This window comes from Rhincodon typus, chromosome 18, assembly GCF_021869965.1.
Source record: "Rhincodon typus isolate 14 chromosome 18, sRhiTyp1.1, whole genome shotgun sequence".
NCBI lineage: Eukaryota > Metazoa > Chordata > Chondrichthyes > Orectolobiformes > Rhincodontidae > Rhincodon > Rhincodon typus.
This window is the reverse complement of record NC_063349.1, coordinates 6,062,294-6,089,164: the sequence shown is the minus strand read 5'-3', so window position 1 is coordinate 6,089,164 and position 26,871 is coordinate 6,062,294. Positions and strand designations below refer to the sequence as shown.

The 26,871-nt window shown below is 44.7% G+C and overlaps 1 protein-coding gene across 1 annotated transcript in view; it reads left to right on the top strand.

Annotated features, from left to right (window-relative positions):
* trim33 (tripartite motif containing 33) overlaps positions 1–23,743 on the top strand; it is a gene marked incomplete at its 5' end in the record, with an annotated part of 35,569 nt that extends 11,826 nt beyond the window's left edge. The window contains 12 exons of the mRNA XM_048607810.1: positions 5–151; positions 548–665; positions 3,499–3,776; positions 4,731–4,886; positions 9,421–9,556; positions 10,684–10,756; positions 10,877–11,048; positions 14,912–15,249; positions 17,514–17,646; positions 20,035–20,112; positions 20,653–20,805; positions 23,350–23,743. Of these exons, the coding sequence (XP_048463767.1) occupies positions 5–151; positions 548–665; positions 3,499–3,776; positions 4,731–4,886; positions 9,421–9,556; positions 10,684–10,756; positions 10,877–11,048; positions 14,912–15,249; positions 17,514–17,646; positions 20,035–20,112; positions 20,653–20,805; positions 23,350–23,571 (2,004 nt within the window). The remainder of the gene's footprint in view (positions 1–4; positions 152–547; positions 666–3,498; positions 3,777–4,730; positions 4,887–9,420; positions 9,557–10,683; positions 10,757–10,876; positions 11,049–14,911; positions 15,250–17,513; positions 17,647–20,034; positions 20,113–20,652; positions 20,806–23,349) is intronic.
* Positions 23,744–26,871: the final 3,128 nt, after the last annotated feature.

The following is a 26,871-nucleotide window of genomic DNA, read 5'->3' as shown; positions in this document are numbered from 1 at the left end:
GCAGAGTGTAACCAAAGACCGTCAAGCAAAGCTCCTCCAGCAACAACTGGAGATCTCTGGGGTATCCAAACAAGTGGAGCATGTCATGAACTTTGCCAAGTGGGCTATCTCCAACAGGAGCAGCATCGCCTTGCTTTACAGTAAAAGACTGGTAAGGTGATCCAAGTGTCTGAAACGAAGAACATTGAGCCTAAGACCTCAGGATCTGCCGCCGCTCCCAGAGAAGGTCCCTGAGTAATGACTGGAGACAGGAATACTGTAGATGTATTCACCGTAGCCAAAGCCACATTAAACCTATGGTAGGGATATAAGTGGGGGAGAAATAAAACCTGATGTGGAATAGCAGTGACATCACCAGGCTAGTGATTCCAAATTACATGGCTACTGACTCTGACAGTACGTGTGTTCAGGGCTCTGCTCTGCGGTTTGTGAGAAATGGAGAGCGGGTGCGGTTTGGGGACAGTACACACGTGTATTCGGCGATGACTTATGCCCCTCCGCCCTGCACTGGCCTGCAATACTCAAACCTTGCCTCCTCCGATTGCAGATCACCTTTCAGCTGAGGTACATCCTCCGAGCCCGATGTGATGCGTCTCCAGTCGCGACCAGCTCCGTTCGGTTTCACTGCGACCCAACCTTCTGGGCCAAGAATGTCCTCAATTTGGGTAAGAAAAGCAAAATGGAGGCACCCCTCCTGCCAGACAGGGCCCAGCCAGGGAACTTCATTTTCCGAATCTTGCGAGTAAACGTTTTAAGTATCTAGTGGGAATTCTCGAGCGCCTGTGTTGTATGTTTTGAACTCTCATTCTCTGGATCATTAGTCCAGCCCTCTGGCATATGAGTGTATGGCCATGGAAATGTACAGCACAGAAACAGACGCTTTGACCCACCTCGTCCATGCTGACCAGCTATCCTAAATTAATATGGTCCCATTTGGCCCATATCCCTCTAAACCCTTCCTGTTCATATACCCATCCAGATGCCTTGTAAATGTTGTAACTGTACCAGCCTCCACCACCTCCTCTGGCAGCTCATTCCATACACGCACCACCCTCTGTGTGAAAATGTTGGCCCTCAAGTCCTTTTTAAATCTTCCCCCTCTGACCTTAAACCTCTGCCCTCTAGTTTAGGATTCCACTACCCTGGGGAAAAGACCTTGACTATTCACCCTATCCATGCCCCTCATGATTTCATAAACCTTTATAAGGTCACCCCTCAGCCTCCGAGGCTCCAGAGAAAATAGCCCCAGCCTATTCAGCCTCTCCCTATAGCTCACACCCTCCAGTCCTGGCAACGTCTTTGTAAATTTTTTCTGAACCTTTTTTAAGTTTCACAACATCTTTCCTACTGCAGGAAGACCAAAAAGTGTCCTAACCAATGTCCTTTATACATTTTTCCCCTCCATGGGGTGCAGTCTCTCAGTGTCTTCTGTGATTATTCCCCCACTCCAATCCCCTGGCATTCTCCATTTGTGTATTAGTGAGTAGCTGGTATAGTGTTTATCAGTGCCAAGGCAGCAGAAACTGGGCAACCATTCTGTCCTGCTCCCACCTCCCAGTTTTGCAGCATTGTGAATTTCTTTTGGTTTCAGTTTAATTTATTGAAACAAATTTAGTCCTCATTTCGGGCGTGTCCACCTTTCACTTCCTGTTGCTTGTGTATTAATGACCCTGTTTTTACAGGATGGTGTTGCCGGGGAATGATCTCCAATGGTACTAAAGTTGCGGGGCGAGTGATGTGGGGGGGATGACCTAATAGAGGTTTATAAAATTGTGAGGGGCACAGATGAATGGCAAAGGTCTTTTCCCTAGAGTAGGGGAGTTCAAAATTAGGGGGCGTGTTTTTAAGTGAGAGGAGAAAAATTTAAAAGGGACTTGAGGGGTGAGATTTTCACACAGGGGCGGTTTGTATGTGGAATGACCTGCCAGAGGAAGTGGTAGATGCAGGAGTTACAACATTTAAAAGACATTTGGATAGGTACGTGAATAAGAAAGGCCCATATCCCTCCAAGCCTAATGCAGGCAAGTGGGACAAGTTCAGCTTGGGAATCTTGGTTGGCACAGATGAGTTGGACCAAAAAGTCTGTTTCTATGCTCTCTGACTCCAGAGGATGGTCATGCTGAGTGACGGCTTCTCTAATCTCACCCAGCAGGACTTCAAAGCTGAAACCTGCTGGCAGGTGTTCTTTGCTGAGTCAGTGTTAGCTCTTGTGCATGTTGTGTGGTGAGGTTTGTACTGTGTCTGTGTGTTGGGTGTGTGCTTGAGGTGCTAAATTGTACACATGCTTATCCACTGCTTTCTGGCCAGAGAAGAAAGCTAACAAACGGATCCAGAGGGGAGGATTTGGCTGATTTGAGTGCCACTTCAAGAAACCACAATTTAGCTCTGCAGGTATGCTGCTTTGTTAAAGTGCTGTCTTTCTGAGGGGACTTTAAACGGAGGCCCTCTTAGGTGGGCGTCATAAATTCTATGGCACAGAATGAAGAGGAGCTTTTTCCCCAGTGACCTGGTTAATGTTTAAACACACAACAGGTTTGCTGGAGTAATTGGAATGAGGGAGACTTTTTGCTAGGTAAGGGTATACTGGAGCAAAGGATGGATGAGGAGAGTTAAGCAGAATAACAGAGTGAAGCTGACTCACGGAGCGGAATGACCTGCTATTTGTCTAATATTCTTGTGTGACATCACTACGGGAAGATTAGCCAGTGATTTAACTCAGTGCCCGTAAACTGACTGTGTTTTGTAACTGAAATTGTACTGCATGAACTAGTACTGGTAGGGAAATGCTTCAGGATCGGAAGTGGGTAGCAATGGCCCAGCGGTGGTATTTCTGGATTGTTAGTCCAGAGACGCAGGTAATGTTCTGGGGATCTGGGTTCGAATGCTGCCACAGCAGATGGTGGAATTTGAATTAGATTTTTAAAAAAATCTGGAATGAAGAGTCTAATAATGAATCCATTGTTGATTGTTGGAAAAACCCATCTGATTCACTAATGTTCTTTAGGGAAGGAAACCGCCATCCTTCCCTGGTCTGGCCTACATGTGACTCCAGACCCACAGCAATGTGGTTAGCTCTTAACTGTCCTCTGGGCAATTAGGGATGGGCAGTAAATGCTTGCCTAGCCAGCAATGCCTTCATCCCGTGAATGAATAAAGGGAAAAAAAAAATCCAAATCTGACAGGAGTTATATTAATGGAAATCATTTGTTTAATTCAAATTAGAAATGAGATTAACCATTATCTTATTGTGCGGGTAGGCTCATAGGGCCACGTGACCTACTCTTGTTTGTAATTTAACTGGGTATTATTTTTAATGTTTCCCTTCTCCTTTATGGCTCTAAAATGGCGATTGCAAACAGAGATGTTGGTGTTTGTTGCTGTCTTTTTGCTCCATCTTTAAATAATGAGGAGTTGGAAGCCGTTGCGAGTGCTCCAATCTAACGTAGAAGACTCATGGCTACTGTTTTTTTTTCTCCCCTTCTCCTTTGTTCCCAACAGGTTCTTTGGTCTTGGACAAGAATCCACCGGCTTCTAGTAGTGCCCCCAACATGTCCACAGGCCTGACCATGCAGTCCCAGGACAGTAACACAGCGAAGGTGCACGGCCAGATTAACCTGGCCCAGCTTCGCCTCCAGCACATGCAGCAACAGGTCATGGCTCAGAGGATTCAGCAGCGTATGCACCAGATGAGGCCTATCCTGCCAGTCGCCCAGCAGCCTCGGCCTCCAGGCCCACACTTAGGCCAACAGCAGCCGCCTCTATCTCCCAACAGCCAGGTGAGTGCTTATCCCGAGGGACTGGCTAAGTCGCGATAGATCCCAGAGTTCACCTCGCTGAGATGGCTTCAAAGGCAGCCTGAAGGCTTGGGTGGTGGTGCTTCTCTGTGACACCCAGTGCTGTTCCAGCATGAATGAGTGACTTTCACGGTCAGAACGTGTGATCTCCAGCCCAATCTTTGCATCGTTGTACAGACTGCCAGTGAGCGAACAGTTAAAATCCCACGCCTTGACAACAGGAAAGAAATTGTGCCTGCCCATGGCCTGCAGCTGCGGGCAGAAACTCCCAGGCAAGTCACAGGATTATGATAATGCAGATGGAGGCCATTCAGTCCATCGTATCCGCACTGGCTCTTCAAACAAACACCATTACCACGTGCGAATGTATTCACCTTGGTCTGGATTTGGTCAGGGATTTGATATGGGAAATTTTCTGGGCTGCCAGGTAGTATTTGGTGGAGGTGCTCCTCTGAAAATATTGTTCTTTGATCACTTTCACAGCACCTATTTATTGAGCAAGTAAGGACAGGAGCAGTGTCTTGTAAACCTCAAACACTTTTGATCAATTTTAATCAAGTGGAAAGATTTACAAAGTACCTTCTCTGAGCAATCTGACTAGGTAATACATTGGCACAATGTGGCTCCTCTCACTAGTTTATTGGCTGCACCTTGGAGCAGGGCACAAACTCATGCCCCATGTGACCTTTGACCCGGCCCAGAATCCTAGAAGACCTAAAGCCAGGGTTGCTGGATTGGAGGTGCTGTGCTTGCAATGCTCAGAGAACCAGCAGAGCATTTTAAAACATGATGAGTGTCACCTTTCTTTGAGGTGGAGGTTTGTACGAAGGGGTGAGCGGTTTTTGTGCACGGTTCTTTCGAAGCGGTCGGGAATGTACTTTTCCCAGCAGGAGGGACACGGCCTGCGCTCACCGGTTTCCGCCTTTATTTGCTCAGTCCCTGCAGCCACCTCGCCTGATCAGCCTGCAGAGCCTGCAGAGGAGCAATGCCAGCGTGCCGCCTCCCCCGGCCCAGCAGATGCGCATGCCTCCCAACACGGTCAGGATGACGGGGCCCCAGCAGTATGTGGTAACCAGCCCACTAATGAGGCAGGTAAGAAAAGTCAGCCAGCAGAAGGCCCTGAGGAGCCGCGTGGTTACAATAAAGGGGAAGCTGGAGAGAGTGCTGCCTGTATTCGTCCTGTATTGGATATTTCTGCATGATCCACATTTGGCTGGATAGCTGAGAGTGTAGTTAGATGTTGAGCCATGATCTTATTCATTTTGTTTTTTGTTTTGATTCGATTTACCTGAAGAAGGACTGAGGCTCTGAAAGCTTGTGTTTGCAAGTAAACCTGTTGGACTATAAACCTGGTGTTGTGTGACTTCTGACCTTGTCCACCCTAGTCCAACACCGGCATCTCCACATCATGATTTATTATTGTCACATGTGCCTAAGTACAGTGAAAAGTTTTGTTTTGCGTGCAGTGCAAGCAGCCATACCACACAAAGTGTATTAGGATAATAGAACCAAAAAGAACAGAGCAGTTGTAAGGTATGTAAGAATAAGATCTGCTGTAGAGAGCTCACAGAGTTGCTATGCTTTGGTGCCATCTTGGTAATCTGGTGGCACAGTCTGAACGGGCTGAATAGTCTACCATTGCTCCTATGTCTTACAGTCTTAGTGAAACCTAACACAACTTCCAAATGTTTACTGTTCAAATTAATATCTGCTGCGCCATGCTCTCAATTTTTGTCTGGTTACAGTCTTCTATTCTTTTAATCTTAAGAGTACTGTATAAACGTAAATTGTTTGTTTGTTGTTTTGGAAACTTGGGTCGAATGGCTTGGAACTAAATTGTGTTATGGATTGCTTCTAATGTTGAATTGCATTGAACGCCACACCATGCACCATCCCCACCCCCGACCCCAGTCCTGTTTTCTGTGGTCTGCGAAGCAAGCTCAAAGAGCTGAAGGGACTAACCTTAATTTGTATGAACATGTTGGCGAAAGTGTTGTGTACCGACAGGGAAGTGAAGTAAATGAGAGATGGACAGGCACTTTTAATAGATAAAGCAGAGTTTGTGGAAATCTGGAGAAGGAACATTGTGAAAGACTTTTATCTGTACTTTTTTTTAGAATGACTAGCTGTCAGAAGGGTGAAACTCCCTTCTGATCTCCTCTGCTGTGGAAGCAGCTCCTTATTCAGACACCTAAGGCAACAAAAAAAAAGGCACTTCTATAATGTCACCATGCAGTGCTTCTTGTTAAAGTGACCATGTGAGTTCACGTTCACCTGATCTGACGCGGGAAGATCCCTGGAGAGGCAGTCACTGCTTATTTGAGTTTAGCATTCTTCGAAAACCCAGTTTTTGGCAAGACTTCCTAAACCTTGTGCTTCATTTTAAACATTTGCAGTGTTTTGAGTGCTCCTGTTCACCCTGTCCCTTAAAATCACCCAGAGGTTTAACTGCAGGAAGCGAAGTCTGTGGTCAAACAAAACAAGGTAACTGTCGTCCTCTTCAGCAAGTATATTCACAGGGCTTAGGGATTAACAGCAATCAACAGTGCAGTCATTGGAGATAGACCCAGTAATCGAAGGGGAGAGAGAGAGTATTCCATTGCTTAAAATCCATTGCTTAAAAGGGAGATTTCACCTCATGAAATGTAATTTGTTTTGCCCAAACTATGGAACTTAATTCCAGCCTTCCTGTCAACAGAAGAGAATTTGCATTTATGTGAATACATGTCTGAAAATTCTCATCACGTGTTGAATTATTTAGGATGTGCAAATGTTAAGCAGACCAATGCAGTAGTCATTTGATGGATGGGTCACGGTTGATGTCCTGGATGAAAGGAATGTTGGTCTGGTGAGCTCCTGGCCTAGCTTTACTGGATTGTTAATGTTGTCCTCGCCCCAATAGATGGCACAACGGTGTGACAGCTGGTCTGAAGGATGGCATGTCTGCCCACGCAGCATGCCTTCGGCGCTTCACCAGAGTGTGTCGAGGTCGTGAATTTGAGGCACGACCTGAAGGGAGACTGCCGCACGGGGAGCGCAGCAGAGTACGGTCAATCTGTGAATGGGTAACTTTTGAGGCCGTCACTGTACATTTTACTGTTTTGCCTTTTCTGCGCTCCCACAACCCTCCACCCCTGTCTTTCTCAGCAGCACAATCCTGGAATGGCGAGGCCGTTCCTAGTAGGCAGCTTGGCAACCCCCTCTTACCCTTCAATGCTCCTCGTGACTCCGAGTGGGGCTTCCACACCCGATTCCAATGACAGCTGTTACCAACCCCGAGCATCTCTCCTGTCTTCCCGATGTACCTCAAATTCAGGTTTTAAAAAAAAACAAACGCACGATGGGCCGAGCCCTTTGCCAAGGTGCGACTCGGAAGATGAGAGAGGTTAGGGGGTGGATGCTGAATAAATCTAAAGGGGAAACTTTAACGTCGGTTACAGTGTCGATGCCAAAGGAGTACCCCAAACTGAGGGGACTTGGTTCCTGCTTTGAGTCTATCGGGTTGAAACCATCAGCAATACACAAGCACTGCAAGCCCACTCCTCTGTATCAGACCTTGAGGAACTCCATATGCTATTCTTGACAGTGAGCCATGGAGGGGTGAGACATTAAACTCTGTCTGGAGGCTCTCTTGGTTCAGTAGATGTCAAAGATGGCAACAAGGGGAGGAAAGTAGGGTGTTCGAGTGGTGTCTCCTTTCCCCACAAAATTAGCGGTGACCCCTGCAATCCCCACTGACTGCTGCTTTGGTCTGTACGACGTGAGCTCGCTAGAGTTAGTAGCAGGAGGCAGTACAAGATACAATGCCTGCCCTCCCTCTGGGATTCCTCGAGGTGTGCGGTCTTGGGGAAAAAAAGAGGAGCCAGCCACTTGGGCAATGATCCACCTTCTGTTGGAACACCGTTCCAGCTGGAAATACAGGCAGGACCTGCTGGCAGGTGTGGAATGAGCCCACTGCTTGAGTCCGTCCTACCTTGGGTGTGCTTTTGGTGCCTTGGAAGATTTGTCAGTGCCTGAGGAGGAGCAGCTTGCATTTATATAGCACCTCTGACAGAAAACTTGCCAAAGTGCTTCACAGGACAGTAAACCAACGCAGTTTGGCACTGTGTGCATATTGGGAGAGGTTAAGACAAGTGAATAGAAGCCTGATCGGTGAAATAGGGTTTATGGAATGTCTGAATAGAGATGGAGAGAGATTTTAGGGAGGAAATTCTGCCATGTTTCACCCTAATTATCACACACCAAAAGCTTCCCAATATTTAAAGGCTACACCACACACACAAACACGCACGCATGTGCGCACACTCTCCTGCCGGAGGCTTGGTTTGCATGACCATGTAGTTAGATGCACGCACACACTGCTCACACGCGCCTCGGCCTAGTAATGCAATGCTTCCACTCGCCAATGTAAACGACTGCAGCCAAAGTGAGATTGTAGGTGGAAGGGGGAGAGGTCAGAGAATTCCGTGATTTCCTACTGTTGGGATTTTCAGATTCCTAAAGAGTTGGTGCTGGCTCCCCACGGCAGTGTGGGTCCCATCACTAGGCCCGAGGTGGGCGATTTCACAGGTTAAACTCTGTGTTCTGGGCTGCTGAATGTAGGTTGAAGGAGGAGTTGCTTTACAGATGGTAGCAGAAAAACCATTCTCTCCCCGAGCTAATATTCAGTCCCAACAGCAGCGCACTGTACCTGCTGCTGATTTGGACAGGTTTCCAATTCACAAAAGCCATTCTGTTTTCCTTGAATCATTCATCGTCATTTTGCACTCAGCGGTGTGACCCATATTGTGAATGGATCTAAAGCATTGAAAGTGGTTCATATATTTTGAGAGCACATCAAGGTGCAATTTGTATCACTTAGTGGAAGCTGCTGAGACCTGGCTCTTCGTAACTTATTTTCAGGAATGCCTGATAGCACAGTCCTGTTCTGTCTCTGCTCCTGAAAGGCTAAGTCACCAACACAAAACTTAAAAAGAAAGGGGAGGCGATGGACAGTATTATCACTGGACTGTTAATCCAGAGACCCAGATAATGTTCCGGGGACCCGGGTTCGAATCCCGCCACGGCAGATGGTGGAATTTGAATTAATTGTCTAATGATGGCCATAAATTTATTGTTGGCAAAAACTCATCTGGCTCACTAATGCCCTCTAGGGAAGGAAACTGCCATCCTTACCTGGTCTGGACTACATGTGACTGCAGACCCACAGCAATGTGGTTGACTCTTAACTGCCCTCTGGGCAATTAGGGATGGGCAGCAACGCCCTCATCCCTGTGAATGAATAAAGAAAAAAAAGTGCCTTGCGTTTATGTAGCACCTTTCATGATCTCCGCCTTGAGCTGTTTTACAGCCAATGGACCCCTTTTGAAGTGGAGTCACTGTTGTAATGTTGGAAATGTGGCAGCTAATCTGTGTACAGCAAGATCCCACCAACAACATTCAACGTAAATGACAAGGTAATGATCAAGTGCTGGAAGGGCAAATTTGGTCTGTCTTCTCACGTGTCTGTTACACCTGGGTGCCCACAGAGTCATCGTCAATCTGTTAACTGTTGAATAATCTAAACACTTGAAATATTTAGGAATGGAATGTTTGAACAGTGCACCTTTTCTCTTTGGAAATACAGCTGGATGATGCGGGATCAGTGTTGCTGGAAAGCTTGTTGAACAGAGAGCGGAACGGCAATAGTGTGGCAACAAAACCTTCAGCAACCAGCACCAACCCTTCCCCTGGCCCTTCCATCCCTTCTCCTGGCCATTCAGGTAAAGCAGCGCCACAAGTTATTCACAGGATGGAGCTCAGTGTCTTAGCTAAAACTGCAGTGGTGACAGGAAGAATTTTCAGCCCTTTTCATATGGGATGGGACTGGTGATGTTGCGATTTGTAATTATATATCTATGGGAACATATTTCTGAATAAAATGGTATTTGTGTTTTTCTTCTGAGGATTAAGGAGAGGGGTGAAGTTCAGAAGGTCATTGACCCCAATGGTAAAACTGCAGTCAGTTACTATACTAAATTATTGTTGTCAGTCATGCCACCCTTCACCTTCACCCTTGTGTTGAACTCTGATTTTGGTGATGAGGGCACTATGCCAAGGCTCTGTAGAGAGTCTGCACCAGTGGGTGGCCTTCTGCCCGTGTCCTAGACAGCACCCCTGGTGTCTGAAGCCAGCAATTACATGAACCTTTTGTTGAATTGTGGTCAGGTCACTGGACGAGTAATCTAGAACCCCAGGGCTAAATGTTCTGGTGAACTTTGAATTCAATATTTAAAAGAAAAACTCTGAAGAAGGGTCCCACCTCAAAACGTCAACTTTCCTGCTCCTCTGATGTTGCCTGGCCTGCTGTGTTCCTCCACGCTGTGTTATCTCTGGAATAGCTAGCTAGCTTCATGTCAGTCGCTGTTGTTTATTGTAAAAACCCATCTGGTTCAGTCATGCCCTTTACGGCAGGAAATCTACCATCCTTACCTGGTCTGCATGTGACTCCAGACCCTCAGCAAGGGTGGCTCTAAATTACCCTCTGGGTAATTAGGGGTGGGTTTAAAATGCCCACGTTCGCATGAAGGAATTAAAAAAAAAAAAAAAAAAAAAAAATCTTCCTGTTGGTGAGAGAGACACGCAATACTTTCTGGGATCTGTTTCCTGAACCAGACCTTGACAACCTTAAATCTATGGGATTTAATTGAAGCCATTTGCCTGGCTTTGCCCTGGTTTACACCGCACCATGTCGGGCATTGCAGGGAGGGTATGATAAGTTGGATTGTGATGGCCTCACAGCCGATTAAGTCTGATGTCAGTTTAATTGTGCATTGCTGGCTGCAAGGGTTGAGTTTGTATCGGGTTGTCTGTCATTCAGACCTTGACCTTCTTTCTCTTGTGACCCTAGAGTCAGTGACTGTCACCAACGTTAATGTCCCAGGACGTACACCCAGCACCTCCAGCACTGGTAGCAGAGGGAGGTGAGTGTGAGGTGTTGGCCATCTGTATAAATGAACCCTGCCTTCTAAATAGATTCCTCTCCTTGTTTCCTCAGCATGTCTCTCTCACTCACACTTTCTCTCTCTCTCTCTCTGTTTCAGTTGCACCTCATCGAGTAGGTTATCGAGGCCGGAGTCTCAGCAGATGACCCCAGTTGTCCGCCTGGAAACCATTAAAATCAAACAGGAGGCCGTGAATGAGGATGACCTCTGTGATTTCCCCATCATTGTTGTGAAACAAGAGCCTGGGGAGGAAGATACAGATCCTTGTGAGGTTAATTTGAGCTTTTTTTTTTAATTTTAACAAGGAAAAATCCAGTCTGCACCATTTAAACCTTTTTAATGTTGAGTTTTTCAATATCTTGTTGGACCAATTTTATAACCAAATCTGAAGTAGTTGTTAATTGTGAGTTCAGGACTTTGGATCGATTGCTTCCAGAAGCTTTCTATTTATTGTCGTAATCACCCTGTTCTGACGTGTTATTACATACTTCTGGAGCAGGTGGGGCTTGAACCCAAGCTTTCAAGTTTCCTTTGCCTCAGGTCTAATCTGTTGTAAATTAAATGATGGAGATTGATTGGTACAATTAGTTGACAACTCCATTTATCGTTCGCCATGTGGCTACCAGGATAGGGAGAGGACACTTGTTGGGCCTTTGATTTGTTTTTGTTCTCATCAGTGTCTGGAATCTAACCAGAGAGCCAACTTCCCTCTGCGTGTTGTGCAACTTACCTATTGTTTGTCCTTGAAGCTGAACAGAGTACCAGCCCCTTTCTCCCTTCTTGGTTCCACTCTGCTTGTTTTTCATTTTCCAGTTTCTTGATCTCCCATTTTTCTGTTCTCAGGATGTTATTGTCTTCCACCTTTTTGATTGCTACCTTAGCTCGCTCCCACTTCTTCACACTGAAGTTTCATCTGCCATGCTATCCACTTCCCACTGCATCCTGACCAACTGATTTCCCTTAGCTTCACGAATGTTGGTAGTACACAAGATGGCGTGATTAATGACACTTTTCCCTTGCTTTCCAAGCCATTGTGTTAAACCACACTGCAGAACAGCCGTTTACTGGGTGAGCTGTCAAACTGACTCTGTCGACCCTTGGGTAAAAGATCCCATGGCCCCATATGAAGGAGGAAAGTTCTCTGCAGTGTCCCGGCCAATACTTAACCCTCAGTGAGCATCACTAAATTGACTGCTGTGATTTCTAGTTTACGTCCGTGTCTTTCAAAATGCATTTCAAAAATTTACTTAATTAGATGTAAAGTGCTCTGGAACACCCTGACCTGGTTCAGAGATGCTATATATGGTAAACACAATATACAAGTCAATCTGGCATATCGGATGATCCTATTTCTTTTCAGTTCCAGAAATCCTGTTCAGTCTTGTACTCACTTTGAGGGAACCCTCTGCCTGCTCCCTCAGCACATTTGTCTGCACGAGAAATGCTATACACAGTTTTGGAATTAACGTCAATTGTCCACCTTTTGATGTTTTAATCACTGACTTACAATGGGATTAAGCAGGCAATGCAGCCTGTGTTGCTAAAATGTGCGAGGTTTTAACCCATGACACAAAATGAGTTCTTGCGTAAATGGCGGAAGTAGGAGGCTACTTCGAAGCTTCGAGTTGTAACATTTATGATCTTGTTAAATAACTGTGCTGCAGGAAGGGAATGTGTGGTTAGTGAAAGTGTTGTGAGATTGGAAGAAGACGGTATTCCACCCTTGAAGACGGTGCCCGTACAATAGTTTCCAGCAGAGCCATTTCAAACCTTTACGCTTCAGCTGCTGAGATTATCAACATCCTCCCGCTTTAGCCATGTTGTCAAAGTGACCGAATACGTCAACTGCCTCCACCCGGGGTTTTTCCACTCCCTGAATCAGTCAAACTGGTCATTTTAACATTGAGGCCCCTTGATGGTCTGGATGATCAGGATTTTCGACTGCAACATTGTCATTCCACAAAGTACGTACGTTGACTTGCCGCTGCTTTGTTGAAATCTGGGTTTGATTTGTGCCCACCACCAGTGGTTCACATTTTATTTTGACCCATTTTTATAAGTGAGTTTTAAAAATAATATTTAGAAACCTAGAGTAAAAATAAGTTAGTTCCTCGCTTCTCTTCACTAACGCAGTACAATTCCGAGGCCTAAATATGCTCGGAAAACATCTGTTTTGGTAATGTTTTCAGTCTCTCAATCTTTCCTTCCAATTATAACCCACTGGCTTCCAGGCTGCGTGGGGTTGGTCTTACAGCTTTACTTCATCTCCTGTTCATTCCTAGATTACTAGGTGGTGTGTTCACTGTGGAGCCTTGGCTCTGCACCTGAGTTTCTCAGTTGAAAATCTAGGTAGCTATACTGTTTGGTGTTTCCATCAGATTGGGCAGGGTTCTGGTTGGCACAGGTAAAAGCATAGGTCAGACACTCCACACAGCGGGCACTGGTAGACTTACTTCTTTGGGACTGAGGCAACCAAGTGGCAGTCCTGTTGATCAATTCATGAGGAGAAGTTGCAAAATTAAGACTTGTACCATAATGCAGTGCTCATATGCAGAATACGAGAGATGGAGGGAAATCTAATTTACTGAGAGAGACCTTTGAGAAGTGACTTATTTGTTATATTTAAAATAATACATTCCAATTATACGGAGATTCCTGGCAAGCCCATCATTTTTTGATGCTGATTGCCCTTGTGAAAATGGTGGCGAGCTGTCGTCTTGCACTACTACAGTCTGTGTGGTGGAAGGTGTAACTAATATGCTGTTAGTCAAAATCCTGTAACATCTGAGCTATGTGACTCTGAAGAGAATTTAGTTATTGAGTATGGGAATTGTGCATATGTTTTGAGGGGTTTGGAGTTATTGTCTGGTTGCCAACTCTTGCTTTGCTTGAGTTGCATTTGTGCATTGTTGTTTGGAAGTGGCCTGGCAGTGTGGAGCAACACTGCTAGTAAAGAAGAAAGTAGAAAGTTTCCATTGCAAACTTAATATCTCTGTCAGTGACGCTTCTTTGTGAGGAAGATAAAGTTATGAACAAGGGAGACCTGAGTTCTCAACGTGCTTCCAATTGCTCTTGAATCAGTTACCCTCTTGTGAAAAACAACTGACATTCTTTCTACACAAACCTTTAGTCAGGTAATACATCTGGGATGATGCAAGGATCGCTGTTGAATGCAAATCTCACGCTACTCGATAAACCAATTACCCTGTCTGCAATTGGCCAGCTTTTAGAACTCCTCCTTAGGATTTGGGTACAGCTGATATTTATCATCCACAGCTGGATACTTTGGGTCTTCTGCATGAACCACTGCATTGCATCAGAGGGCACTTGGAAGTTATTGTGCAACGTTGAATGTCAGGAGAGAGTTTTTTTTAAAATGTTTTTTCCATTGGGCATCACTGATATTTATTGCCTTGAGAGGCTGTTTCAGAGGGTAACTAATGATCAACCCATTATAGTCACATGTAGGTCATAACCATATAAGGATGGCAGACTTCATGGTTTACAACAATTGGTGATTAGTTTTAAAGTCACCGATACAGAGACGAGCGTACAGCTTCCGACTATTGATGGAATTTGAACTCCTCCAACTGCTGTGATGGGAATTGAACCCTTGTCCACAGTGCTTCAGCCTGACCTCTGTGACTACGCCAGTGATGTTAACCACCTTCATGGCTGTGGTTCTTAGTTAAATAAAATAACTCTTTTTCTGTAAAATGGGTTTACGTACGGTATGAAACAATCCGTTAATGTGACATTGAATTAAAATTCCATTGGTGGTCCTGTCATAAGTTGGTAAAATGATAGTAGGTTCTACTTTATCTCTACATTAGGAGGCTTCTTCACTGTCTTGTTTGTGGATGTTCTTGGCTAAAACTGTAGAAGTTGTCCTGCCCTTACTAAAACCGTCATTAATATATGGAGGGTGGTTAGCCCTACTGGGATGTTCTAAAGCAGGTTTGTCCTCAACTGTCCTGCCCGCCTGGTGATCAGGATTGTGCTGGGACCCAGGGGGATGATTCCTTAGTCTATCTGTGCGAAACATCACGCAGGCTTCAGTTCTGATTGCTATCACTTTATCTGTTGTTTTGTGGTGACACCTCTTGTTCTTTCTCGCTTACTCTCTCCACCTAGCTGACCAATCCACAGGACAACGCCACCCCTCTCCTGCCCGGTAAGTTGGAGTCGGATGGACAGGCGGCTGGACACCGAGATGGTTTGGCTAAAGCAGACCCTCCAGACAGCACGGCATCCCCCTCCTCCAATCCCAGGGACGCCCAGGATGGGGGGTCCCAAACCCCAGGGGCGTCTCACAAGCCTGCGCGGGTCGGGGGAGACCATGGGAAAGAGGATGATCCCAACGAGGACTGGTGCGCTGTCTGTCAGAATGGGGGCGACCTGCTGTGTTGCGAGAAGTGCCCCAAAGTGTTTCATCTCGTCTGCCACGTGCCAGCTCTCCTCAACTTTCCAAGGTAATGATCGCTTCCTCCTCCATGCCCATCCAGGGCAAGTGGGGAGTATTCCATCACACTCCTGACTTGGGCCTTGTAGATGATGGACAGGCTCTGGGGAGTCGGGAGGAGAGTTACTCGCTGCAGTATTCCTAGCTTGCTCTTGTGCGCTCAGTAATTGTGTGGCTAGTCTGATTTGTGTTCTTTTTCTGCTGTGGATTAGTGCAATTGAAGCACTGGATCCTTCAGCTTATGTCCAAGGTTTTCTTGTGAGTATCTGGAACACTGCATGCTTGTTTGAGGAAGGATATAATTGCACTTGGAGCAATTCACAGAAAGGTCACTCTGCCGACTCCTGGGATGAAGGAGTTATCTTGTGAGAAAAGATGAAGCAGGTTGATCCTATACCCAAATGAACTTGGAGGAAAATGTAATCATACTGAGACATGTATGTTTCCTACACGGGAAAGATTAGAACTAGATTTAAACATCACCTAAACATAAGGCATTTCCTTTCCCTAGGGAGCAGTGGAGGTTGATTCATTGAATATATTCAAGCCTGCGTTAGACAGAATCGGGATCAACATGAAGTCCAGGGTAATGGGAGGCAGGCAGAAAATTAAAGTTCAGCTTGCATTCAGATCAGCCATGATGCTACTAAATGGCATAGCAAGCCCCTGGGGCCAACTGGCCTACCCCAGCTCTTAACTATGTTCCCTCTGTCAACTGTGTCCTGATCTATCACTCTTCCAAAGTGCTGTCTGACCACATTGGAATACTGTTTGGGCTCCAAAGTAATATTGTCTTTGGAGACCGTCCAGAGAAGGTTCAGTAGGCTTTTACAGTCTTATAGTTTCTGTTTTCACAGACCTGTTGTTAACCAGCCTCACTAGGAGTATGGTGATAGCAGCTAGAATCATTAATTCAGATGCAAACTAGATTTCTTCAAAAAAAACCCTATTGTTTTATGAGTAATTTGGAACATAGTGTGTGAGCCAGATTTGGGAGGAGCTGTTATGTCAGGACTTCAGAACCCTGGAGCAATCTTACAACAATTAGATGGGCTTCAGATTGGTTTCACAGGTCAGTGCAACATCGAGGGCCGAAGGGCCTGTACTGCGCTGTAATGTTCTAATGTCATGGAGCTGCACATCACTGAGCTCAAATAGCATAATGTGGCTGGAGTTAGAACACCAGAATAAGAGCAAACTCAAGTATGTGGACAAGAATGCACAAAGATGGGTTAATCTGTAATTTAATGTCACATTAAGTCAAAAACCTTGTATTCTATTATTATCGTGTATAGCAAAATTTTGTGTAAGTTGCCTCCAGGTCACAAGAACTGTATTCAGTTCTTGACTTTTCCTTCTCTTCTTCCAGTTTGGTGTCAAACCACATGACAAAAGAGGAGCAAATGACCTTAACTTTGCAAGGCTGTCCAATACTGGATACTTCCTTGCCTTCTATCAGACTCTAATTAATAGAAGATAATTTTGTAATTCAATACCTTCAGTTATCTTTGCAAGATGATAACTGCCAAGATGATAGAAAGTAGTTGTAGCTGGAGCTTGGACCTTTTATAATCGTTTGGCAGTTCCTACATTTCATCGTGCAGGTTACTCTCGCAACAAGATTGCTCATTTAGGAATGGTTTTGTATGTTCAGCCCCCTGAGCCAGTCATTAGATGGAGGAGGAGGATTAGATTGAATTTAAATCCAGGAACCAGAAATGTTCAAATGGAAAATTATTAGTCTGTGGCTGGGTCGTCTTTTGACATTATTTTGCTGGACAATTGACTATGTGCACACAACTGATGAAAATCAGTTACAAACAAAGTTACACTTTTGAAAAATGCTTCATAACAAATGAATTATTTCTGACAAATAATGTAGCACAATGAATTGCAAGTTGATCTAAGAGGAACAAATAAGTGAGTGCCCTGGCCAATACTTACACTTTATCAACCTAACTTTTTTTTTATTTTTAAAAGCAATCTGGCCGTTTAGCACTTTGCTGTTGTGTTCGAATTGGCTGTAGCATTTCCCACATCACACCAGTGATGCTTCATATTGACTTGATAATGATTGTGACACGACTGAGGTTGTGAAAGATGCTACAAAGTGGTTCCTCAAAGCTTAAACAAGCACAGAAGCTATTCCATTCCGTTGTAGAGACCTGTTAGTTTTGTTTGGTAAGATGGACCGAAGGGCCTCCCTAGCCCAGACTATGTTGTAAATATTACAAGAGTCTCGCCAGTCTGAGTTGGTTAATTTATTCTGTTTAGCGGTGAATGGATCTGCACATTCTGTCGTGACCCGGTGAACCCAGAAGTGATGTATGACTGCGAAGACCAATGGCAAGTGGGTGAAAAGAGGAAGGTGTGTGCAGTCCCAGAGATGGCTCCCGTCGATCAAAGGGTACGTATGTCCGGTGGTCGCACTATTTCTGGGAAAACAAAACCGCTGACTGTGTTCCTCCCCTGTTGCCAAATTGAGAAGTCAAAGAGAGTCAAAAAAAAGGCACTATAATGTAGGTTTAATCTTGTCAGGTGATGTCAGTTGTAACTCAGTGGTTAGCACTCTGGCCTCTGATGTCACAAGGGTCAGGGTTCGAGTCCCATTCCAGAGATTTGAATGTGGAAATCTAGGCTGACTTAGCTGCAGGAGTGCTACACTATCGGCGGTACTGCTTTTTAGATGAGATAGTAAGCCTATTTACCCCTCAGGTGGATGTTTAAAAAAAAAAAAAAAAAATTCTCCTGCACTTTCTAAAGAACAGAGGAGCTTTCCTTTGTCACCTGATCAATAATCAGATTGATCTCATCCTTATGGACAAACTGGCTCCATTTTCTACACTATAATAGTGTACGTTATCCAAAAGTATGTATTTGGCTGCCAAGCAGTTTTGGGAATCCAAAAGTTGTGAAATGTGCCACATGAATGTTGATTATATCTCTCTTCTTTCCTGTGCTGTTTTGGAACGTTGAACCAAAAGTTGATGATCGGTTGTTAAATTTTATTTGCACGGTTGTGAAATTCCTCTCCTGAGGGACTCTTTCTGAAGGTCTGCAGCCCATGCCCTGCATCTTTGAGCACCAACTACTGAATTTCATTCTCGCTGGAACCAGTATTGTTTCACTAACATTTCACTGGGGCCCAACATCCAAACAGAGATTCTGCTGCCTGGATGCTACAGGCATGCGGTCATCTACAATTTCCCATGTGGTGGCTGTGAAAGTAGCAGAGGAGACTTCCAACCAAGCTGATTAGTTCAACTGCAGAGGGGTCCTTATTCACTCACTGTATAGATGCTGGCGTAACCCTGGCTCCTAACAGCTACATCCCTGAGTTTGTCAGTGTCCTCATTTGGAACCGTCAGCCAGACCATCATGCATTCCACGTCAGAGATGCAGACTGTTATTGCATGGGTGGCACAGCCTGTATTTGTTACCCATCTCAACTGCAGATGGCGGTGGTGAGGGGGGGTGTGTAAGGTTAGAGATCAGAAAAGTGACATGTTGAGTATCTATAGAAACAGGGAAAACAAAATGCGTGATATGAGGGATGCTGGAAACCAGAAACAAGGGTAGAGAAATGACAGAAGATGCTCGGCACCTTAACGTTTTACTCTTGTCTTTTCAGAAGCGTCACTCTATTTCTCTCTCTCTGTGGCTTCAGCACTGTGTGTGTTATCAACAAACTGGGAGTGGTGTTGCCTGTTTTGGGTCTGACTTCTGGGAGGGGAAGAGTGGAGGAGGGAGTGGTTCAGTTATAGATTGACCCCTCTCTATGCATGGTGTACAAATATTTAAAGTACTTCATTAGTAGCATTTTGGCCCTCTGTCTGAATGCTGAAAGTGTTCAAGTCCTATGCCAGTGAGTGGAGCAGCTGATGAACTGTTAGGAGTGGCCTGTGATGTATTAAATGTTAGTGTGTTTTTTTTTCCATTCTCTCATGGGATGTGGGTGTCATTGGCTGGGCCAGCATTTTATTGCCCATCTCTAGGTGTCCTTGAGAAGGTGGTGGTGAGCTGCCTCCTTAAACCGCTGCAGTCCGTGTGCTGTCGGGACACCCACACTGCTGTTAGGGAGGGAATTCCAGGATTTTGACCAAACAAAACTGAAGGAATAGTGACATATTTCCAAGTCAGGATGGTGAGTGAGTTTGAGGGGAACTTGCAGGTGGTGGTGTTCTAATGCATCTGCTGCCCTTGTCCTTCTAAATGGTATCTGATGTCTTTGTCCTTCTAGATGGTGGTGGTCATGGGTTTGGAAGGTGCTGTCTAAGGAGCCTTGGTGAATTTCTGCAGTGCATCTTCTAAACAGTACACACTGCTGCTACTGACTACTTTGTCCTGGATGGTGTTCAGCTTTTTGAGTGTTGTTGAAGCTGCACCCATCCAGGCAAGTGGGGAGTATTCTGTCACGCTCCTGACGTGTGCCTTGTAGATAGAGGACAGGCTTTGGGGCGTCAGGAGGTGAGTTGCTCATTTCAGGATTCCTAGACTCTAACTTGAGGATCCATCTGTCCCTTCAGTAGGACATCATACATCCCAAGGAAACAAAGAGTGAATTCACGGTATTTGAGGTAACACTTATCGTTCAGTAGCACGTTAAAGCTGATTACATGTTCATTGTCACAATTCCCTGGTGTGCCATTGGGCTGCCATACTACATTACAACAATGACTAAAATTGCAACCATACTTCATCGGCTATAGAGCACATTGGGATATCCTTGAATGGTGCTATGGAAATGGCATCTTTCTTTGGGAAGAGTGATGGATGGTTTTTTTTTCTGTTTCAGAAATGTGAGAACCTGCTACTGACCATGTACTGTGATGAACTGAGTGTTGCTTTCCAAGAACCAGTTCCTGCCTCTGTTGTAAGTTGTTTTTTTTTTTGCCATAATATGCCACATCACTGAGGGTGAGCCGGTGCACTGTGCAGCCATGAGCCATTGCCCTGTTTCACCCTTCAATGGCCTTTCCATGAGGTGGGAGCCAGGACTGAGCGCAGAGTATTTGACTGGCGAGGCCCATGCCAACTTGCCAATATTCAGCAAGGGCTGCTTTTATGAATCTGGTGAAGGAGATCGGTTGGATTTGTCTGTGGATGGTGGGTGTGTGGTGTGTGTGTTCCCTGCCTGTATCAGTTGAAAGAGAGAACCCTGCTGAATGATTTTTAGCCAGGATTTTTAAAGCAGAACTGCATTTATTACTGGGCAGGAGGTCCTGGCCATGTTGGGTTGAGGCTGGAATCCCACGTTAGGGGGGACTGGATTGAAGGATAGGGAATGCTGTAGATGATGAGTCACCCTCTTGTCTGCCAGTCTGGGACCACTTGGCTACTGCTATCACTGTCTGTGTGTCCTACTGCCATTAATCCCACTGAGATCTCAAGAAGGCTCCTCTGTCTCTTGCAGGTTCCTGACTACTACAAGATTATAAAGAAGCCAATGGACATGTGCACTGTGAAAATTAAACTGCAGAAACAACACACACAGCACTATCACACGGCTGAGGAGTTTGTGGCCGATGTCAGGCTGATCTTTAAGAATTGTGAGGAATTCAATGAGGTAACATCAATAATACAGCCTACAGTCTCTGGTCAGTAGGATTGCACATGCTGATTAGAAACCTAAATTGGCAGAGTGGGGCAGAGCCAGGCTTGATTAGTGATTGGAACGGGGGCACGGGTAAATACGTGCTCATACCTGAACCCTGCCCACCCCTTACCTCCCTCAGCTACCTCCCTACTCCTAACCTTGCGCAATGACCTCTTCTGTGAACCATTTCAAATGCCTCCAGTATATCCCAGCTGCTAGTTTCTTGTGTACCCTGGAAGTCAACGGCCTCCGTCATTAATAGATGTCTCACAATTGCCTTTTCATAAAACTATCGGTTCTGCCCACTTGTTGTGGTTTTTGTCACTGTCTTCTTTGGCAGCCCTGCAACGGTAAGGATAACCAACTTCCACTCCAGGAGGGAATGTGGCACGGATTTTGTAATGCACTGTTGGTCACGTCCCTGCTTTAATAAATGTTTTGCCTGCTATTGATTATTGGATGAGCTCTGTGGTTTGACATATGAGTTTATTTGATTGAACTCCTTGGAAGCATCAGGGATTTTTTTTTATTATTATTTTAAAGATGCTGAACAAGTGAGAGTTACTGTTGTTCTGCCCTATAGTTCCCTGTTTTCTCTCTCCCTGTCTCTTTCTGAATTAACAGGGCTATGTTTGCTGCCTTCCAATCTGCCAGGGACCACACTGGAATCTAAGCAATTCTGAAGTAACTAAACCAAAGTATCCACTCTATCTGCTTTCACTTGTTTTAAAACCCTATGGTGGAAGCTGCTGGGTTCAAGACCTCACTGGTTTTTAGTCCCATTAGTTTTTCCAGGACTGTTTCCTTTACTAACATTAAACATGTAAAGTTTCTCATTCTCATTAGACTTTGTTTCTGGTAGTGTTGTTTTGTGCCTTCTTCTGCTCTGATGGCAGATACAAAATAAGGTTGGGCCAGGTCGCTTTGGGGAGGAGGCAGTTTAGAAAGATGGGCTGGTTGTGGAGCATGGCGGTTAGTAGCAGAGGTGGGGAGTTGGAGAAGGGGGGGGGGTGGTGCGCGCGGAGGGTAGTCAGGGTCAGTTTATATCAGAAGTTTAGGTTTTAATTCCTCTGACTCCCTCTGAACTTAGGAATTTGCAGAAGTCCTGATGTGACTGACATATAATTCCTGACTGTGCTGCTGCAATGATTTTCCTGAAGCAATATCTTTTACGTCTCTCGCTTTAAACATCTGCAACACCCCTGTTTGAGGACTTTCTTTTTGAAGATGTTTATTCCCCAACACCAATACATGTTTGTTGAGAATGGAGTATTTTTTTTTCCAAATGTTCTCTATTAGTGCTGCCATAAATTCCAACCAAAATGCCTGGTCTACTTTGTCCAACTAGTACTTAGCAACATAATTGGTTTTATTTGAACATAAGACCTTAGTTTTAGCCTCAACTATATCAATGTCAAACTCAATATGAAATTATATCATTTTGATTACTGTTCCCCAGAGGGTACTTTAATTATACTTTAAAATTACTAACCAACCTGTCCTTGCACAATACTCGATCAAAAATGACCTGTTTCCTTGATACATTATTCATTTGGGTCCAGCAGTTATTGACTGACTGGTTTGAGATTGCAATACAGATCTTAAGTAGTTTGCAGGTATAAAGAAAAGGGTATTCACTTGCAATGTACCTTTTACATCACAAGTTATCAAAGTGCTGCAGCTGGAATTTACACCACTCTGTCCCGTTCAGATAGCTGTAATTCTGAAACAGGTCAAGGACCCGTTAGTATCTTATGCAGTAACTGGTAACTGTTGGCATTGTCACAGTGTGCCACTGGAGGTGTGGCCTAGATTATGTACTCAATAGTACCATGGGGTGAAGCTGATGACTCTGTTCCCAGATGTTGCTGTAAACATATCCTGCCACATGGCATCAGATTTTTAACTTTGGTCTGTAGCATCTCCCTACCTTAGCTGTGCCCATTTTTCCCCAAGGCCAATGAGTTGCAATGCTTCTGAATGCAATTGGATGTTATTTCAGGTTGATCAAGCTGGTCCCACTCCCCTGTGTTCCTCTCCTAACCCTGCAACTATTTCCTCCTAATTCTCAGAGATTTGGAAGATTGTGCTTCCTTCAAATGCTGCTGGTACATTCCAAATCTACTTGTATTTTCAAATTGCTTTTTTTTTTAACGTCACCTTTTGATGTCTTCTGGTGCTTGACCCTTCACCTAATGGGGTAAAGATTCTGTCCATTTTCCCTGGCCAAACCCCTTGTGCTTTTGAGGATCTCTATCATATCCCCTCAAATATTTTGAAGGGAATCTATTCACATAACCAGAGTGGAACTTGCTGAATTCAGTCTGCATCCAAACTCCCCCTTTAGCCTCCTTCCATAATCTGAAATGGCATAACAGCAACTACAGAGCTTGTTGAACAGTAGAGATCTTGGTGCCTTCGAGGAACTGGTGGAGGTCGTGACTGGCCCAGTGCACGTGGGGAAAAGGTGTGCCATGGTTATAGATTATACCACGTGTTTTGGTTTTCTTGCAGCCGGATTCAGAGGTGGCTCATGCTGGTAAGACGTTGGAGCAAATCTTTGAGTCGAAGCTGATGGCGCTGTTTCCAGACAGGACTTTCCCAGTCCTGCCGCCCGCCAAAGTGGACGGCGAGAGCCCAAAGGTCAACATTGACTCGGAGGATGATGACGATGATGTTGTCCAGCCTCGGAGAAAGCGTTGCAAAGGGAGAGACAGCCCCATCTTCATCAAATGACTGTAAAAACAATCTTCTCTTGTTACATAGACTTGGTGATGACTGTAATATTTGTATCATAGAAATAATATTTAAGAAGCGATGCTTGAAAAATCTAGTTAGTGATGAACACTATTCTGTATTAGAAGTACAAACCAGCAGGTGGTGAATTAAAGACATTTCTGCTACCTCACAAGCTTGTTTGCCCCTTTTTGTTTGTGAATTCCAATATGAGTCACCACTTCTGGCCCACGTTTGCACTTGCTGCTCACTTCGAGGTGAATGAGTGGTTGCTCCTCCAATGATGGGACCCAGGGTAAAACTAGCAGGACCTGCAGGTAAATTGACAACGGTGACAGATCCCTGGGTAACTGCTAAACCACCAGGCCATCTATGAAGCGGGGCGGCTCAGCTCTTACACAAATGTTTGAAGCTACCCAACCCATTTTTTTGGGGCGGTTTTTTCACAATACAACACCTGAGGAAGGTTGCTGCTGTTGTGGTGCGTCAAACACTAATTAGGCAGTAAGTAAGTTGGCAAGACAGCTTTTATTGGAGTTAAAATACGGCAGCATTGACAGAGGTTTCTTATAAGATATAACATACAAACTTGAACCCCCAATTTTAATATAAGCCATGCACCCAGATAACAACTGAAATAAAACCAAGAACTACAGCCTGTTGAAACAAAAACAGAAATTGCTCAAAAAACTCAGCAGGTCTGGCAGCAGCTGTGCAGAGAAAATAAAGAGTTAACATCGCAACTCCAGTGACCCTCTGAAACACAAACTCTGTGCTTTTTCCGGAGATTCTGACAGTAGGTTCACCTGGATGACTCGTTGTGATTAATGGAACAAAAATGACAATATGAGAATGAATAGATAGTAGGAACTGCCGATGCTGGAGAATCTGAGATAACAAGGTGTAGAGAAATTTCTGAAGAAGGGTCTAGGCCCGAAACGTCAGCCTTCCTGCTCCTCTGATGCTGCTTGGCCTGCTGTGTTCATCCAGCTCTACACCTTGTTATCTGAGAATGAATAGATGCTGGCTTTCCAGTTTGTCATCATTATAAATCTCAACTCTTAAAGCCACGTCATTAGCATAATTTAAAAGAATTTTTTCAACTACTACGTCTCTTGCTCCAAAAAAAAACAATCTTGTACAAGCTTCAACTGGAGTTGAGACTGCAGTGATGGTCATTCATTACCTAAAGGTTGGGATGAAGGAACATAATGTTAGTATACGAGTAAGGACTGCTGAATGGTAAATGAAGTCAGATCGCTCTTTGTATTTACATAGTTAAATGATACCATTAAGATTTTCTTGAAATGAATGATGCACAAGATAGGCAGGTACTTTGGCCACAGTAGGTACCAGAGGAATAGTTTTGCCTCGTGGTGGGCAGGTGTGCTATTGGCAGCGCTTATAACATAGTCATACAGTGAGACTTACAAAATGTTATTCTGCTGCTGAAGGTGTTGGAACGCCAACAGGAGGCCAATTCATCAGAGTACCTGAGGTGCATTAGTGGTAGTTGAGGTCCTGTCAAAAGGAATACAAAATGATAGCTAAGAAATGGGGTTACAGGTGTACTCACCAATTTCACTGGAGGCTGATGAAGTTGAGAAAACTTGTGTTCTGTCGGAAGAAAATATGAAAGATTTAGTGCTCATCAATGTGACTTGACACTGAGCAAACATCAGTTGGTGAGAAATACACTAAAAGAAAATAGGTCCAGGAAGGAGCCTGCCACACCATCTCTAAAGTGTTTAAGCGACTGCATTATTCCAAACTGTCCTTTTCGGACAATGGCATGCTTGTGCAGACCCCCTTGGCTGCAACAAATAATGGGTTCTCTTCGTGATGAATGGGCTTTCTGTCCAAGCTGACAACCACACCTTTCTGAAGACTCCCTTCACGATCAATGGATCTGTCTGCCTGTGATAAAATTCTCTATGTAGTTGCATTGAAGAGCTTGCTACTCTTTGCTTGTGGTGAATGAGCTCCCTCTGTGGAAAGGTTTTCATGTATGATTAATACATTCCTATTGTCTGAGATTCATTAATGAGGCACAGACAAGGGAAATTAATGAAGAGGTGATGTTTGACACAGCAACATGTGATGAGATTGTGTATCAATTTCTGATAGATGTTTTGACAAGGTGACAATATATCCTCAGTTCATCTGCATTGCTTATTGACTTCAAATGCTATGGTTACAGTTCAAAACAAATTTTTTAATCATTCATGGGATACGGTTCCACTGGCAGTCAGCATTTGTTGCTCATTCCCAATTGCCCTGAAGGTGACAATGGTGAGCAGCTTTATGGAACAACTACAATCCATTTGAAATAGTTACATCCACATGAATGGGATACATCCAGAACAGATCTAGCAGCTCAAAAGTGTCCATCCCTGTCCAATCCACAGCCTTCTGATCTGGCATATCTCCCACTCAATCATTACTGTCAAGCTAAATAATCCTGCTGATAAGTGGTAAGGTAACATTGACACCACACAAAGCCCAAGTGAAGTCTGTGTCCAACAACTGTGTCACCTTCACATACAATAGCATTTTCATCTCAACCCTTCCGCCATCATCTTGGGCGTTACCATAGACCAGAAATGTAACTGGAACACATGCTACAGGAACAGATCAGAGGCTGGCTGTTCATCCATAAGTAACTCACCACCTGACTCCCCAAGCCTGTCCTCCATCTACAGGGCACAAGTCACAAGTGTGATGGAATTCTCTCCACTTACCCTCGACGAGTACAGATCCAACAGCACTCAAGTAGCTTCACATCAATCAACGTTCACTTCCTCCATCACCATGTACAATAGCAATAGTGTGTATGATTATATAAGCCTTACTTTCTGAATCTGCCAACTTTACCACCTAGAAGGACAAGGGCAGCACACACATGGAAACGTGACCAACTCCAAGCCACACACCATCCTGATTTGGAATGACATTGCAGTATTCCGTGATAATGAAGGAATGACAGTGAGTAGAATACCACCTGACTCCTCAAAGTGCCTACAAGGCACAAGTCAGGAATGTGATGGAATAATTCCCACTTGCACAGATGGTGCAGCTCAAACAACATTCAAGAAGCTTGTCACTATCTGGAACAAAGCCACCCAATTGACTGGTACCTCATTCACTCTTCACCACCACTGACACTCAGTAGCAGCAGCTTGTACTGTCTAAAAGGTGCACTGCAGAAATTCACCAAGACTCCTGTCTACAAGGTGCACTGCAGAAATTCACCAAGACTCCTGTCTACAAGGTGCACTGCAGAAATTCACCAAGACTCCT